The sequence below is a fragment of the Saccoglossus kowalevskii genome, chromosome 4, assembly GCF_978046115.1.
Source record: "Saccoglossus kowalevskii chromosome 4, keSacKowa6.1, whole genome shotgun sequence".
Taxonomy (NCBI): Eukaryota; Metazoa; Hemichordata; class Enteropneusta; family Harrimaniidae; genus Saccoglossus; species Saccoglossus kowalevskii.
The window spans coordinates 12,619,332-12,637,081 of record NC_140644.1 but is presented as its reverse complement, the minus strand read 5'-3'; the positions used below and the strand labels follow the sequence as shown (position 1 = coordinate 12,637,081).

General features: G+C 36.1%; 1 protein-coding gene and 1 long non-coding RNA gene across 2 annotated transcripts in view; one reads left to right on the top strand and one right to left on the bottom strand.

The window, feature by feature from the left end:
- Positions 1-17,750, bottom strand: part of LOC100378457 (N-acetylglucosamine-6-phosphate deacetylase-like) — a 50,754-nt gene that overhangs the window by 5,211 nt on the left and 27,793 nt on the right. Inside the window, exons 4-7 of the mRNA XM_085497796.1 lie at positions 11,952-12,006; positions 6,582-6,803; positions 3,764-3,852; positions 2,380-2,524 (exon numbers count right to left, since the gene is read on the bottom strand). Of these exons, the coding sequence (XP_085353922.1) occupies positions 2,380-2,524; positions 3,764-3,852; positions 6,582-6,803; positions 11,952-12,006 (511 nt within the window). The remainder of the gene's footprint in view (positions 1-2,379; positions 2,525-3,763; positions 3,853-6,581; positions 6,804-11,951; positions 12,007-17,750) is intronic.
- LOC144344222 (uncharacterized) overlaps positions 5,229-17,750 on the top strand; it is an 80,577-nt gene continuing 68,055 nt past the window's right edge. The window contains exons 1-4 of the long non-coding RNA XR_014929090.1: positions 5,229-5,339; positions 5,563-5,727; positions 5,951-6,000; positions 12,000-12,023. This is a non-coding gene — a long non-coding RNA (uncharacterized LOC144344222). The remainder of the gene's footprint in view (positions 5,340-5,562; positions 5,728-5,950; positions 6,001-11,999; positions 12,024-17,750) is intronic.

Here is a 17,750-nt window from a genome sequence, read left to right as displayed (position 1 = left end):
TAATCACCAAAATTAAAGAATTAAAGATATCATTACAAAATTAACAAATCTGAGAGAGGTCCACATGTAGTACCTATAGATGTAATATCAAAGCAATTGCACTTGCGGTTTTTAACAAGAAGTCGAAAATATCAGTTTTTACCAAAAATGACAAAAATATTCACCAAAATTAGAGAATTAAAGATATCAACATGAAATGAACAAACCTAAGAGAGGTCTACCCAAGGTACATAAGGCTTGTAGTTTTCAAGAAGAAGTCGAAAAAGTAAAACATTGACACGGACGACGACGGACAATCACTCATATGATAAGCTCCGCTCGACAAAGTCGACAGCGGAGCTAATAAAATGTTTTCACCGACTTTGATATTGAAATATTTAATTCATTACCAACATTACCATAAAATTGGCATATAGTATTACATCATTTTCACCCAGAATACCTCGTGATTTATTTCAGCGCAGTCGTACACATCATTACTTTCATGTGTCACTGCTATCAAATTTGAACTTTCTAAGTTCCGGTTATTTTATTTTAACGAGAAAACATGAAGATTTGATTGGAATGACATAATGGAAGAAGGACCTCAATATTTAGATGCAGGATATATGCACGAAGAAGATGTTAACAAAACATAGACTGCATCTTCATCACCACTGGTGTGGAGGGACTTTATCTTAATAAAATTTAATAAAACAAACTACATGTAATAAAACAAGTAACTTAAAACAGTTGGTAAATTGCATCAAACTAAAATTGTAACCATGCCTTATTTAATTGGCTAAAACATGATCTCATTATTGAAATGGGAGACAATAAATTTTGTTATGAGAATGAAAATAGACAAATCATTGTCAATGACACGTCCCCGTTCCGTTCATATTTGAGTGACATATACATTCAAAGCAGATCATGACCGAAATGCACCTGCATATGTACAACACATTGTACTAAATCTGAACAAAATCCATCCATCCATGCATGACTGAGATCTGGTTCCGGAATTGTGAAAATACGTGATTTTAATGCATTTTCGGTCTTAAAATGGCCATCATTCAGCTATTGTTAAGCGGATCATGAAACAAATGCACATATCTATTTGTGACATGATGCACCATGTGTGTGTGAAGTTTGAACTTGATCAATCCAGACATGTCTTGGATACGGATCCAGAACTGAATTCTTTAAGAAAATGGCCGCCAGTCGGCCATTTCGAACTTGATCCGGAAAAAAAAATGACGTGCATCAAGGTCCTATTATGTTTAATGTAAGTACCAAATTTGAACGAAATCCATCCATGCATAACTGAGATCCGGGTTCGGAATGGTGAAAATGTGCGATTTCAATGCATTTTCGGCCTTAAAGCGGCCGCCATTTGGCTATCGTTAATGGGATCATGAAACAAATGCACATACATATTTGTGACATGATGTACCTTGTGTGTGTGAAGTTTGAACTTGATCAATCCAGACATGTCTTGGATACGGATCCAGAACTGAACTCTTTAAAACAAAATGGCCGCCAGTCGGCCATTTCGAACTTGATCTGAAAAAAAAAATGACGTGCATCAAGGTCCTATTATGTTTAATGTATGTACCAAATTTGAATGAAATCCGTCCATGCATAACTGAGATCTGGGTCCGGAATGGTGAAAATGTGCGATTTCAATGCATTTTCGGCCTTAAAGCGGCCGCCATTTGGCTATCGTTAATGGGATCATGAAACAAATGCACATACATATTTGTGACATGATGTACCTTGTGTGTGTGAAGTTTGAACTTGATCAATCCAGACATGTCTCGGATACGGATCCAGAACTGAATTCTTTAAAACAAAATGGCCGCCAGTCGGCCATTTCGAACTTGATCCGAAAAAAAAAATGACGTGCATCAAGGTCCTATTATGTTTAATGTATGTACCAAATTTGAACGAAATCCGTCCATGCATAACTGAGATCTGGGTCTGGAATGGTGAAAATGTGCGATTTTGATGCATTTTCGGCTTTTAAATGGCCGCTATTCGGCTATCGTTAATCGGATCATGAAAAAAATGCATGTGCATATGTCCCATATAATGTGTGATGTATGAGTGAAGTTTGAACATAATCGGTCCATGCATGTTCGAGATACAGGTGATCACGGACGCACGGACGCACGGACGGACGGACGCACACAGGGCAAAACATAAAGTCCCCGTTTTCGGACTCCGTCCGAACGGGGACTAATAATCTCCAGCAGTGAAAAAGTGATCTATACCTGCATAACTCACACTACCTTTTTCCATAGTGAAGGTAGCTCTGCAATTAATCTGAGAGAAATATATACACGACCACATTCAACCCCCACCCCTACCCCCAGGTGTTTTTATTAAACCACTCACCTTTTGGATGTGCTCTGTGTGCAATTCGTAATGCAGCGGGATTAGTATGAATCCCATCAGCAATAATGCCATAATAAATTTGTTGACCTTTTGGTATCTGGTCGCTGGTGAGTAATCCAACTATGCCTGGGTCACGATGATGAAACTGAAAAAACACATTACCGGTAGTTTAAAATTAGTATTTGTGGTATAATATTAGACACTGTAAAATAGTTTATGTTCGCTTGGAATTTATTTTCACTATTTTCGCTGATAAGTCAGTGAAAATAAAATCCAGTGAATATACCTTTTATCCTATCATCCCATCCTATCCTACAATTTTATTGTTTACAATTTATTATAACAAAGAATTTATAGTTTTCATGGTGCGATGGTGATGACCCCATTTTGAGTGAATTTATGTTTGAAGTATGTTTATCTAGTGTGCACAGTGGATGTGTCATAAATTAAATGACAGATTTTTGCTGACTTATATCCCTGGTACTAATATATAACATTTCTACTTTACATCAATAAATGCTGAATTTTGCCTCAGTGAAAAAAAGTAAGACATACCAGACCAAAAACCCAGAGAAGAAAAACGAATATTTGAGGTATGTTTGATGTATGAAGGACACTTCAAAATTTGTTTCTTTTTTTGTGATCTGCGTCGCTACGATTGCTTTTATCATCACTTGTGTGTGTGTGTGTGTGTGTATGCGTGTATGGGTGGGTGTGTGTGTGTGTGTGTGTGTGTGTGTGCGCCTGTTTGGGTATGTCATCTTCATGTGTTAACTCTTTAGTGATGTGATTCAAGTCACACCATCACTCAGTGAGTGGGGAAATTCTAGAAAATTCCTGGCCACCATTGCCATGGCAACATACAGAAAACTGATCTCCTTCTACATATCTTGAAGTAAAAATCTTGGACATATCACATTCTTCTCAGCTTGAATGTGGAATCAAAGTTACTATTTTTGTTTTTTGATATCTGTTTTCATTGCTCAGAAATTTGGGTGGTAACGTTTCACCAGGAACATTTTTGTAACTTTTCTGGGGGGACAATATTGATATCAACTTTATAATTCTTGTTACTGTATTGTTGTGATTATTAAGTGCATGTTACGTAATCTGAATTGAATTCAGCCAAAATTAATAGCAAAAAATCAATTGAAAATGAGAATAAATTTTTATTCAGATATTACAATAAACTACCCACTCACTAGTAATATTTCAACAGTTTTCTTTTATTTTTATCAATAAAGATTTAATGAGATATCATCTAATATCATAATCAACATCAATTTTAATAGAATGGTAATTTCCCAAAAAGATAAACACACCTCCAGTTTGATACTAAGAGGTTGAGAACAATAAATATGAAATACTTGTTTAGTTGACCTACTGGTAGCATGGCATTGAATAAATGAGTAATAAATGTGGCACCATGTTTTACAGCCTCTTCTGCTTGACTTAAATTAGCCATAGAATGCCCTGTAAGAAAGAATAAAACACAACTATAGGATAACAACACAACTATTGGGCTAACATAAGTAGCATTCACGCACAGCAATTTAGCCAGGGCTATGAGGTCAAATACCTTAGCTCGTGCTAAGAAAAGTTTTCTAACTAAATTCAGACTGAGCAATAACAGTTTAGAAATTGAAAAAGGAAGACACAACAGAATCAAAAGTAGTGACAGAATCTGCAAATTGTGTAACAAAAATGATATTGAAAATGAACAGCACTTCCTTATAATATGTCCAGTATATAATAAAGAGAGGATCATTTTACACAAAGAAGCTGAAAAGATTATTGCCGACTTTACAAATCTGAAAATAATGTCAAATCGTAACTTAACAAAATCTAAAAAAACAGCTTTGTTATTAGACAGCAGCACCTAATTAGTCATTGACTTTTTATATATATATATATATATTATTATGTGCTCACAGGGTTTTTGATTTCGCAATCACAAGCACCCTCTGTGGCAGTATGGATATAGACAGGCGGGGGTGAAAATGGCGGAGTAGGTAGTGATGAAGAGTAGTTGGTGAAGTCAAAGGTTTCAGCAAATGGTATTGAGGTGTGGTACTGCAGAAAATTAGCGCAACTGCGGGTTAGTAAAATTAGTCAATCTTTGAGTATGGCCAATGCCATTAGTGATAGCTTGTTTAAAGGAAAGTGGGACACAAGCATTCGTATTTTGCATAGTGCCATATTGATCTCAGATAGCATTCTGTGACAGTAGGTTGTTATGAGTTAATAAATAAAGTGTGAGATAACATTGCCCCTGTTCAAACAAGAGGGCACTGTAAAATGATTAATTTTCACTTGGTTTAAATTTCACTGATTTACAATTTCAGGCACATTCAGCATGTTTTAAATTCACGATTTTATCATTAAGATAATGTGTTCTATGCTAAATTTTACATATTCACTGGGTTTTAATTTAGCAAAATAGTCAGCAAAATAAGCAAAATTAAAACCCAGTGAATAATAAACCCTTCTACAGTAGTATAAATTGACATGTACCGAAATGTAACTTTATTGATGCAATAAAGTTACCTTGAAATGAACTGTGTGGCTAAAGTTTGAACAAATGCCAAGTAATTCTTTTGTAGTACTGCACCATTATAATATACGGGGAACAATAAAGCTAAAAATTTATCATTCATTTAATATTGCATGCATTTTTTAAAATGATAAATTCCATCCCAATATAAAAACACAGTTGTGATTATAACTGACTACTTATATGCATATTGAACTGAAATTACTTTTTAAATAATCAATAGAAAATATGAATTCACTAGGCTGTACTACCCTTTTTTTTTTATACAATTTGGTACAACCTATTTGTTAGTAGTGCATTCTGGGTGAAATAAGAGTTCGATCCATTGAGTCATCAAAAGTTTAGCATACCTGTAGACTGTTGAAACCCGACTGATTTTAGGGATCCTGAGTCCCCCAAAATCAAGGTGAGTCTCCCTGCTGGGGGGGGGGGGGGGTAATTTAAACATCTTGTGCAATATATGTGCATATTGAGGCTTTATTGCATGAAGTCTCACAATATCTCACAAGGTTTTGAAAGATCTGGATCGAGTCAGCCATGTTGGATTTATAACATGGGTAACATGCTATGGATTGGAGTTCAGAAATGGTACAATTCTGCCACTAAATGCCTTTATAAATTTTCTACAGCCAATGCCTGAAGTCATAAGGACCTGATTTGAGAAGCTACAGCTATTTATACAACAGTTGTATCTGAATTGTATCTGAAACATGTTTATACATGATTTACTTCCTGTTGGAAATGAACAGAAACCAAAAAATGCATGCTAGATCAATTTATAAAAAAGTAATGAGGTGAGTTTACACAATGTATTGATTAATTTCATCTGTTTTTTTTTTGGGGGGGGGGTTGTCAGTTGTCACGTAACTTATTTAGAATAAATGCTGAGTTTTCATACTGATGTCATATTCATGTTTGAATTGTATCTGAAACATTGTTTATACATGTACATGATTTTGTATCTGAAACCAAAAAAATGCATGCTAGATCAATAAAAACTCAATTTTTTTTTTGTAGACACACTTCTAATATACATAAGTGGACATACAACTAATAGAGTGAATGAGGTAAGAAAAAATAAATTTTGTGTCATTAAGGCCAGACTTTTTTTATTCCTTGTTTCTCGCGTTTTTATAAAGCAATTTTTTTGAGGAGGGCAGAAAAAAAATAAAATTAATTCTTTTTTTCCATTAGATTTGTGTGATTCTTAGAGAATTGTAAAGTAAGATCATTTATCGGAGAGAAGAAATGAAATATAATTTTATTCCATGTATAACCTTGTTTCTCATCTGCGTGAGACTTCAGTACTTTGATCATGATACTCCCACGAAAATGCAACTTGGATTTGTTATGCGGCGGGCGGTAAAAAATGAAAATAAAAATAATATTTTTTTAGCAATTTTTTGCACTTACAAGTCTGTGGGCGCGAGAAATTACGCAGAAATAAAAGGTTATTTTTATTTCATTTTCGGCGAGTTCACAAAACAAGAAATAATAAAAGTCTGGCCAGGGCAAGAAAAAAAGTCTGTAGGTGATGCTGCTATACCTGGTGATGGGAAACAAATCTTTTTTTCTGGGCTTTTAATCACTGTACAAAAGAGAGATTTTTTGCTTGGTATTTATTTTCATTTACCGATATTTCACTTACCGACAGAAACTCTAATATTTCTCTGTGTCATCTCCTTAACCACTGTGCTGGCATTTTCAAGCTCAGGAGCCAATGTACAGATGACAATGTTCTCAAAACCATCTTTAGTATAGACATCTAAAGCATCCTGGAAACCTCCAGGAAATCCAGCGCTTATGATATGATCAGCAAGATGAGCTCCTCTCTTCTGTACGTTTATGAAAGGTCCCTCAGCATGTATTCCTGCAAACATCAAAGGAAAAATTAACGTTATTATTATGTAGATCTATTTATTACAATATTCTCATCATCATTATTAAATAACTAATGATAAACAACACTGATGCAGTGAAAAGATGAGGGAAAACTAATTTTTAAATTAGACATGTCATCGGAAGTGTACATGACAGAAATGATGCCGCATTGATTGGACCAAATTACCTCACACGTTGTCTCACTAAAAAATGGCACTATTCTTGTAACAACCATTGCAAGGTCCAATACAATCACCTAGATGCATGTCGGCCATTGGTTTTAAAATCCCCATTCAGTTTATGGCCTATATACACACCTGTAATAGCCAGCCAGCACAGCCAGCCATAATAATCGCCAACCGATTTCAGGACAGTCTGTAAGATTTCAAAACCCTCAGAATAAATGGGAATATGGTGTGGTAAAGGAAACACTGCCACAGCCTAGAAGTGTGCTTGTTGAAACTACATCAGGAAAATTGTACAAAAGAAATCGCAGACACATGTTCCCAACATGTGAAGTCCCACCACCAGCTGAATTGCTTGATGTTAGAGACCCACCTGAAACAACTGATAAACCCATTTCAGACTTAAGTGACAGAATGGTTCAACATAAATTATCAAGTAGCACAAATGTTGAAAACATTCCAACTAAAACACAAGTGATTGAAAATGACACAGTCCCCGTTAAGTTCTCTTTGTGCTCGTCATATTAAAGCGGAGGGGTTGTCGCAGATTGTTTATTTATATCAAAACACGTGTTTCGTGTCATAGTATTATGGCCAAAATAAAAACAGCCGTTATTCAGTCATCTTTGATCTGATCATGAAACACACTGATATGTATGATGTATATGCCAAATACAAATGAAAATGGTACATAAATTGTGGAAATATAGTAGTAAGGCCAAAAAGTCAGATGGCTGTCAATCGGCCATCTTTTGAAACAAATTGTCATGGACATGCATCCTAACATGTATAAAGTACATGTATGTGCCAAATTTGAATGAAAACTGACAGAGCACGTCCAAGATACCGCATAAAAAAACAAAAACACGATGCCTGCCAGTCGACCATCTTTGATCCAATTGCGAAATAAATCGTCATGGACATGTATTGTAACATGTATAATCTATGTACCAAGTTTGAATGACAACTGACAAAGCATGTCCAAAATACAACATTTTCAAAAAACAAGATGGCTGCCAGTTGGCCATTTGAATCGCTAAACCACTGCATGTGCATATGTCCCATATAAGGTACTAGGCACATGCAAAGAATGAACGGAATCGGTCCACAGGATTCTGAAATATGACGTTGGATAGACTGACGCACGGACAGACGGACGGTCGGACGGACGGTCGGACGGACAGACTCAGGAACTCACAGACGGTCGGGGACATGTATCCTAACATGTATGATCTATGTACTAAATTTGAATGAAAACTGACAAAGCATGTCCAAAATACAACATTTTCAAAAAACAAAATGGCTGCCAGTCGGCTATCTTTGATCCAATTGTGAAATAAATCATCATGGACATGTATCCTAACATGTATAATCTATGTACCAAGTTTGAATGAAAACTGACAAAGCATGTCCAAAATACAACATCTTCAAAAAACAAGATGGCTGCCAGTCGGCCATTTTGAATCGAATCACTAAACCACTGCATGTGCATATGTCCCACATAAGGTACAAGGCACATGCAAAGAATGAACGGAATCGGTCCACAGGATTCTGAAATATGACGTTGGATTGACTGACGCACGGACACACAGACGGTCGGACGGACAGACTCAGGAACTCACGGATGGTCGGGGACATGTATCCTAACATGTATGATCTATGTACTAAATTTGAATGAAAACTGACAAAGCATGTCCAAAATACAACATTTTCAAAAAACAAAATGGCTGCCAGTCGGCTATCTTTGATCCAATTGTGAAATAAATCATCATGGACATGTATCCTAACATGTATAATCTATGTACCAAGTTTGAATGAAAACTGACAAAGCATGTCCAAAATACAACATCTTCAAAAAACAAGATGGCTGCCAGTCGGCCATTTTGAATCGAATCACTAAACCACTGCATGTGCATATGTCCCACATAAAGTACTAGGCACATGCAAAGAATGAACGGAATCGGTCCAAGGGATTCTGAGATATGACTCCGGACGGACGCACGGACACACTGACGGACGGAGACCGAATTATAAGTCCCCGTTTTCGGACTTCGTCCGAACGGGGACTAAAAATATGAACATGTTAAGGTTCGACAAGACAATACTACTGGTAGTGGTAGAGTGTCAGACGGGAAAACCCAGTTAAACTGTTTTGTAATGTTTTTTTTTTTTGCAAATGATTATTAAAGCGAACCTAAATGAGGCCTTAATTTATAGTTGTGTATATTCTAAACTGTAATCCAAATAATATTGCAGTGGTTTAATTTTGTTTTAATTATAACTGTAGCTTGGATAGGCATTTGAAGTTCTTACAATTAAACACCATGGAGGCCATTCATGGAGGGGAATAAATAACGAACAAGCATATTTAACATCCAGGTACTTTTCAAAGCTATGACGTTTTAGTATCTGATCGCATTCGTATACGCCATTGTACATAGCTGTTCATGCTGCCAAGCATTGTGTACTACTAGTATAAACTCAACTTTAATTTGCACAATGTTGGTTAGAGCAATATGCGTTTGAACCACAGTATTCTGAGAGTGGAAGCCCAATTGCGTTTAAGTACCGTACTTCCCCGATCATAAGCCCCTCCCGAGTATGAAGCCCATCCTTCTATTTTCACTAGGTATTTATCGAGTTGAGGGCATTTACGATTATAAGCCAAGAATGTTTTTACTGGGCATCGACGATATTCTTTAAAATACGTGTGTAAAAAGTGTGTTTCATTTCATAATAATCGTGATTGGCATGGTAGTTTGGTTCGTGCTTTTATGAGAAAACTCGCATTAATTTCATAGTGCATGGCGAACGTACACAACGTTTCTATTCTGTCATTTACTCAGGATGAACCCCGATGTTGCAATACTGGAGTAATCCATATTTCTTTGAGTAGTAGTTTTTGAAAAGCCAAAAATGTGATTGTTAAGTCGTGTACCTGGTTATTGGGCATGGTTTACTTTGAGACTATCATGAAAGGCCTAGGGTTTGAATGATGTGACATGTTGGCAACCGTGAAAGATTTTTAAATTCTTCCTCCACACTCAGTTTACCCACGGTTACTATTAACAGTCGTTTACTTTTCGGAAATTGCGAATCCTCATTTTTTAGGGAAAAAAATCATCGTTTTTTCGTTGCAATCAGTGCTGCAGATCACATTTTAACATTGTGGTAATTCACTTCCGCATTGCGTTAAAAAATCATCGTCAATAATCGAGAAATTTCATCATTACGAAACACTATTTTGATTGGTTAATGAAAGACATGATCTGTTACATGTAGGTCAAAGAAAGTTGTTTCAGGTCAAATCGTGCTGAAAAACCTCATGGTGACGATATGTAAATCGTATTGTAATAAAATGTGTGTGTGTTTTTATGAACATGTTTGTTTCTTCATTGTAAGTGTCGTGGAAATCAAGTATTATTTTCCCGAGCCCGGCGTGGTGAACGAATAATTTTTTTGGATAATTTTTCGTTGTTGGCAAGATGGTTACAGTGATTAACCCCAAAACAAAATCATAATTTCTGAGTTGGTCCTCGAGTATAAGCTCATCCCTTACTTATCACTTACATGCTCATGCCTCCGGGCTTATGATGAGGGAAGTGCGGTATACTGTGAATATTCAGATCAATCCAGTGTAGGTGATATATAGTGTAGGTGAGAGTATATCGTCAACAATGCCCCTTGTTCGAATGATTGTAATATTTCAAATTACACGGAAGTCTGTGAACAATCTGCTTGGTGTTCCTGTGACAATTGTCCCATGATTTGCCAGTGCAGCCCCGTGAATACATGGACGAAAATGTTTCCACCACCACCTTACGAACTCAAGATTGCATACTTCAGCATCCAGACTTTGAAATAATTTGCATGCACAGTGCAGTACTGGAAACAACATTTATTAGACAGTTAGACAAAAAAAAATGCCCGTCTCGATCAATCGCACATCCATAATGTTTGTATGTTGATACATTTGTAAATAACATTAATGTAAAAGTCGAAACAACTTAGGCTAGAAGTCAATTCACCAATCCAGCCAACTATGGCCCCCAAAGTTGTTTATATTTAATCAGATACTATTTCGTCATCATGCTTTGTTACCTTTCCTGTTTATACCTCATAAGGGCGTTTTTATGGCAAGATGGCGCAAACGGAAGTCCTTCGCAGGTTTATGGTTAAATCATCACAACTCTGAAGATAATCATTTTTTTTATTTTTTTTTTCAAATTTATAATCAATATATATAACTTGATAAATACAAACACCAAATTAGGCTCTATTTAGTTCCCCTTCAACTGTTATGAATTAATTTGTGTTATGTATTGACTAGTTGAACAGTTGTTGCACTGTAATATAAAAACAAACCATCACTTTTATACTACAAAGGATCACATGAATTCCTCAAGTGTAACCAAGTTTATTTTGATAGGTCAATTTTGCAAACCAAGGTTCTAAAGATAATGTTATTTAAAATAGTTTTCAGTGAGTTTGTTTTCTTTGATGTTCAAGTTATTGTAACAAATTAAAATACTGTCCTGTATGTGAACTAGTGGATGCAGTCCGAAGACTGATTCAAAGTATTGTAAGCACATGTATACCATTCAAAACTGTGTATAAACTCATTATTCATAAATAATAAGTATCAAGTGAAAAGGGGCATGTTATGTATGTTACATTGAAGCTATGCACTTTGCATGTACTACCATTTATGTAATACTGCCACCTATGTTCAGTTTGAGAAATAAAGTTACCCAGTACCGGTAGTCACTAGTGGATAAGACAACATGGCAACAAAATCATTATTTTACACATGCGTAGGACAGAATTTGAACTTTGAACCTTGGGACAAGAGCCACTACGCTATCCGTTATTATGCATTGTTTGCTCACAATAATTGCAAATGAATTATTATTTGAGATGCACTAAGTATTCAAAAACAAACTTAAACCTACCAAGTATTCCTGCTCCTTCTTTACCTCCTTTTGTTTTCTTTATTTTAGGTAAAATCTGCGAATGAGATGACAGTAAGTACCTTATATTATTACCAAACGCTTCAGCGTGGTATTAAGAGTTTGTTTTCAGGGGTGGGTGATACCAAAGTGGAAAATGGATACACATATGGGGGTAATTCCTGGAATTGCAATAGAGAGAGTTCAGGCCGAAATACAATAGTGTTTCCATGTTGCGTCTGATATTTCTGTGGTATTCTGCTGTTGTAAATAATACAAGATTTGTTCCGAAATTTAGTGTGTTGTGTGCACTCCAGGGTTATTCGTTTTTTGCTCAAAACACCCCTATTTTTGAATGGCAAAGTCGAATAGTTTCACTCCCACTGGGAAATCTGCATTGTTGCTTGAATGAGAGCTAATTAAACACATTTCCCAGACCGGCGAAAGTGTATGCAACAGCCAATTTTAACAGCCTGTCACGTGATTTTACAACATGAAAAGAGGCTAGTCCATTTTACGCAGGAATAATTGGGAGTAGAATATGTGAGGGATAGTATCAACAGAGATGTGTATACTGAAAAGTAATATCTATCCTAGGCCTTCTTTTGCATTGTTGAGCATTTCTTTTTGTATACTGGTTTGAAGATGTTGAATTTGCATGATTTGCGATGTTTTTTTTACTGAAACTCCCCTATTGATTGAATGCCAGGTTTGAAGGAGAACGGCACACCACGTGATTCGTTTGAATACAATGGTGAAGGGTTGTTACAATGTAAAAGTTCCTCAACAGAATTTGCATTGGCAAACATACCATGCTACAGCGGTACTCCACTGACAGGATGACTTTCGTCGACAGAGGTCGTCGCTGAGCTGCACGCTACAACTTCGCTTGTGATGTAGCTTGTTAGCCGTGGATTGAATGAATCTTGATTACCGGTTAAAATTTTGCTCGTTTGGCGTTGATAATTTTTATTTGGAACTTGGTAACGCCGCACCCTCTCCAACAGAAACCTCCTGGTACTTCGATGTTGATGGTTGCGACTCCATGGCAAACGCTAATTTTACTGCGAGGGGGGGGGGGTCTTCTGAAAGCCCTTCAGGGTTTATAAAACTCAACATACATCAAGTTCTCTCAATCGTAGTATTCCATGTGATGTACACTTAATATACCAATCAAAGAAAGCTTAGAAAGAACTCCCGTGTGCTGAGAGTATTGAAGACACATTAAAAATTAATTCAAAATTACTTGTACTTGAGATATTGCCGGAATAGCTGAAAACTAATTATGTAAATCAGGTAACTGATATGAACAGATTTAAGTGTAAAACTAACAAGGTTTGCACAATGTACCAAGTTTCATTGAAATGTGATTAGAACCCCAAAAATATTATTTCTTATGCTAATTAGAGAGTTAATATGAACAGATTTTAACCCAAAATTAATCAGGCTGTCTATTGTCCTAGAGCATTTATGTACTAAGTTTTATTCAAATGTGATGATCAATACTTGAGATATCAGTATTAATTAATTATGTTAATTAAGTGATTAAGAAGCATACATATTTACCAAAAACTAATATGGTGTATAGTCCTAGGTTCATTGAAATGTGATGGGTACTCTTTAAAAGTTTCATTGAAATCCAATGAGTGGTTTGTAGACATCAGTACAACAGCCATAAAACAGCAAAAAATTAACTATGCAAATTAGGTAATTAATAGGCACAATTATTTATTCCAAAATTAATCAGGTCTCTGCATAGTTCTAGAAAATGTCGTAAGTCTCATTGAAATGTGATGATTAATACTTGAGATATCAGGTGAAAAGCTGAAAATTAACTAATTATGCTAATAAGGTGATTAATATGCACAAATATTTACCCGAAAACTAATTAGGTCTCTGCACAGTCCTCAAGTAACTATGTACCAAGTTTCATTGAAATGTGATCATTACTACTCGAAATATCAAAAGCTGAAAATTAATTAATTATGCAAATTAGGTAATTAATATGTACTGATATTACCCTAAACACTACCAGGTCTGTGCAGTGTCATATGACATCTATGTACCAAGTTTTATTGAAATGTTATGATTAGTACTTGAGATATCAGTGGAAAAGCCGAAAATTGATTAATCATTATGTAAATTAGGTAATTAATAATATTAACAGATTTTTACCCAAAACAAATCAAATCTGCGCATTAGTTCAGAGCATCCATGTGCCAAGTTTCATTGGAATCCAATGAGTGGTTCTTCAAATATCAGTGGAACAGTCATGGAACAGCTTGAAATCAGTTAATTATCATTCAAATTAGATAATTAATATTCATAGATTTTTACCCAAAACTAATCAAATCTGCGCACTAGTTCAGAGCATCCATGTGCCAAGTTTCATCAAAATCCAATGAGTGGTTCTTCAGATATCAGTGGAACAGTCTTGGAACAGCTAAAAATCAGCTAATTATCATGCAAATTAGGTAATTAATATTCATAGATTTTTACCAAAACCTAATCAACTCTGCGCATTATCCCAGAGCATCTATGTACCAAGTTTCACCAAAATTTGATTAGTGGTTCTTGAGATAACGGTGGAACAAAAAAAGTGACATACATACATACATACATGCATACATACATAAAGACATACAGACATACAGACATACAGACAGGGTAACTGCAAAGACTCCCTTTTGTGCTTCGCACACGGGAGTCAAAAATGTTGCTGAACGATTTGAACTGGATAAAAATACCAGACGAAAATTTGTATACAAAATAAAAATAGTCCGGTTGCCAATGAAAACAAGCCGGTAAATAAACAAGCAATATGTTTTCGTCTGTTGGCAGAACATGAACGTGAAGCTAACGTCGGTTTATACCTAAAACCGGGCACCGTATACGAAGTTCGCAAAAAACATTCAGTCTTTAGAAGTCACTTTATTTTATTGCTAGGACGTATTCTGCCTTTAAATGTATTATTTCCAAACGTTTTGCGATAGTATTTTCTAGATTGAAGGCAGCATATACATTTCATTCAAAGTTGCGTTGAGATTACGTGTTACGTTGATACAATGTAACAATGTTGACGCCAGTGTGCAACGTAGCTAACGTAAAAGGCATGAACATTTAAACACTGCTATTACAAGACTGGTAGAAGGTAATAAATTTGGGGCGAAAGTATTTAAAAAACAGTTTTTGGCTGTTGCCATCAGTGGCGGATCCAGCAAAATGTATTGGAGGGGTCCAAGCTTCGGTTAAGATATACGGAGCGTAAATCGCAGAGAAGCTATGCGTAATCCAGATCATATGAATCGTCATGCGTTTTTTAGAAGTACAATTACTGTTCAAATTTTATTTCACTCGGCAAGTATATTCATGTACCCAAGGGTAAAATAACGTACTTCAAAATATATTTTATTTCTGCTATGTTTCGAAAAATGCTACTTTTGAAAGGACAACTTTGTTTGCTCTCATACCTCATTTGCATATGAGGTGTGGAAATACCGATTTTGATTTCAGGGACGAATTAAAATAAACTTCATTTTCACTGTAAACATTTTTCCGCTAAAATAAATTCCAGTGAAAATGTAATTTCCTTCATATTGAGACTTAACACAGCACAGTGAAAATTGGATTCACACATTAATGCTTGAAAACGAAAATAAATTAAGTGAAATTCTATGTGACTTCATGAGAGTTGGAAATGAACAAATTATATGACACCCAACCCTACCACTCCATACACAGTGTAAACTACACCCCCAAAACATCCATTCACCAATGTATTCTATTTGACTTCAGGAGAAATTTAAATAAACAAATTATATGACAATGGACTTAATTATAATTTCAGCTTCTAGTTCAGCACTGGTTAAATAAACTACCTCTTGTTTATGCCAACTTGAAGCTATTCATAGCCTACAACAGTGACTTCAAAATCTATGTTTCAATCACAGGAATTTCACTTGCTATTAATTGCATGGGAGTGTCAGTCTTTTATTTTCTATTGTAATATCAATTTCTTGAGATTACTGGGGACATAAAGCTGTCACAGACCGTCTAGGTGCTGTAACTGAATCCTGGTATAAGCACTGGTTAGGCAGTCTTGAACTATGCATGTGAAGCCAGCTGAGAGGTATATCCAATCCTATATATTTCTCATTGTTTGGTAACTATTTGCTGCAAATGCAACAAAAATCAATATAACAAGTCATTGTCAATGACACGTCCCTGTTCCGTTCATATTTGAGTGACATATACATTCAAAGCAGATCATGACCGAAATGCACCTGCATATGTACAACACATTGTGCTAAATCTGAACAAAATCCATCCATGCATGACTGAGATCCGGTTCTGGAATTGTGAAAATACGTGATTTTGATGCATTTTCGGCCTTAAAATAGCCATCATTCCGCTATTGTTAAGCAGATCATGAAACAAATGCACATATATATTTGTGACATGATGTACCATGTGTGTGTGAAGTTTGAACTTGATCAATTCAGACATGTCTTGGATACGGATCCAGAACTGAATTCTTTAACAAAATGGCCGCCAGTCGGCCATTTCAAACTTGATCCGAAAAAAAAAAAGACGTGCATCAAGGTCCTATTATGTTTAATGTATTTACCAAATTTGAACAAAATCCATCCATGCATAACTGAGATACGGGTCCGGAATGGTGAAAATGTGCGATTTCAATGCATTTTCGGCCTTAAAGCGGCCCCCATTTGGCTATCATTAATGAGATCATGAAACAAATGCACATACATATTTGTGACATGATGTACCTTGTGTGTGTGAAGTTCGAACTTGATCAATCCAGACATGTCTCGGATACGGATCCAGAACTGAATTCTTTAAAACAAAATGGCCGCCAGTCGGCTATTTCGAACTTGATCCGGAAAAAAAAATGACGTGCATCAAGGTCCTATTATGTTTAATGTATGTACCAAATTTGAATGAAATCCGTCCATGCATAACTGAGATCCGGGTCCGGAATGGTGAAAATGTGCGATTTCAATGCATTTTCGGCCTTAAAGCGGCCGCCATTTGGCTATCGTTAATGAGATCATGAAACAAATGCACATACATATTTGTGACATGATGTACCTTGTGTGTGTGAAGTTTGAACTCGATCAATCCAAGCATGTCTCAGATACGGATCCAGAACTGAATTCTTTAAAACAAAATGGCCGCCAGTCGGCCATTTCGAACCCGATCCAAAAAAAAAAATGACGTGCATCAAGGTCCTATTATGTTTAATGTATGTACCAAATTTGAACAAAATCCGTCCATGCATAACTGAGATCCGAGTCCGGAATGGTGAAAATGTGCGATTTTGATGCATTTTCGGCCTTAAAATGGCCGCTATTCGGCTATCGTTAATCGGATCATGAAAAAAATGCATGTGCATATGTCCCATATAATGTGTGATGTATGAGTGAAGTTTGAACTTAATCGGTCCATGCATGTTCGAGATACAGGTGATCACGGACGGACGCACGGACGGACGGACGCACGGACGGACGGACGGACAGACGCACGGACGGACGCACACAGGGCAAAACATAAGTCCCCGTTTTCGGACTGCGTTCGAACGGGGACTAAAAATATTACCCACACAGCATTCTACAGGTTACTTGTATATTATAGATACTCACCACAGTCTTGGTAAGGTGTACTACAGTAATTACATATAGAAGTGTATCATTTGTGACCATGCATGCTACATGCAATATACATGTATACAGTTGATCATAGATGTGGTAACAAAAAAAATAATATTTTTACAACAAAGTCTGA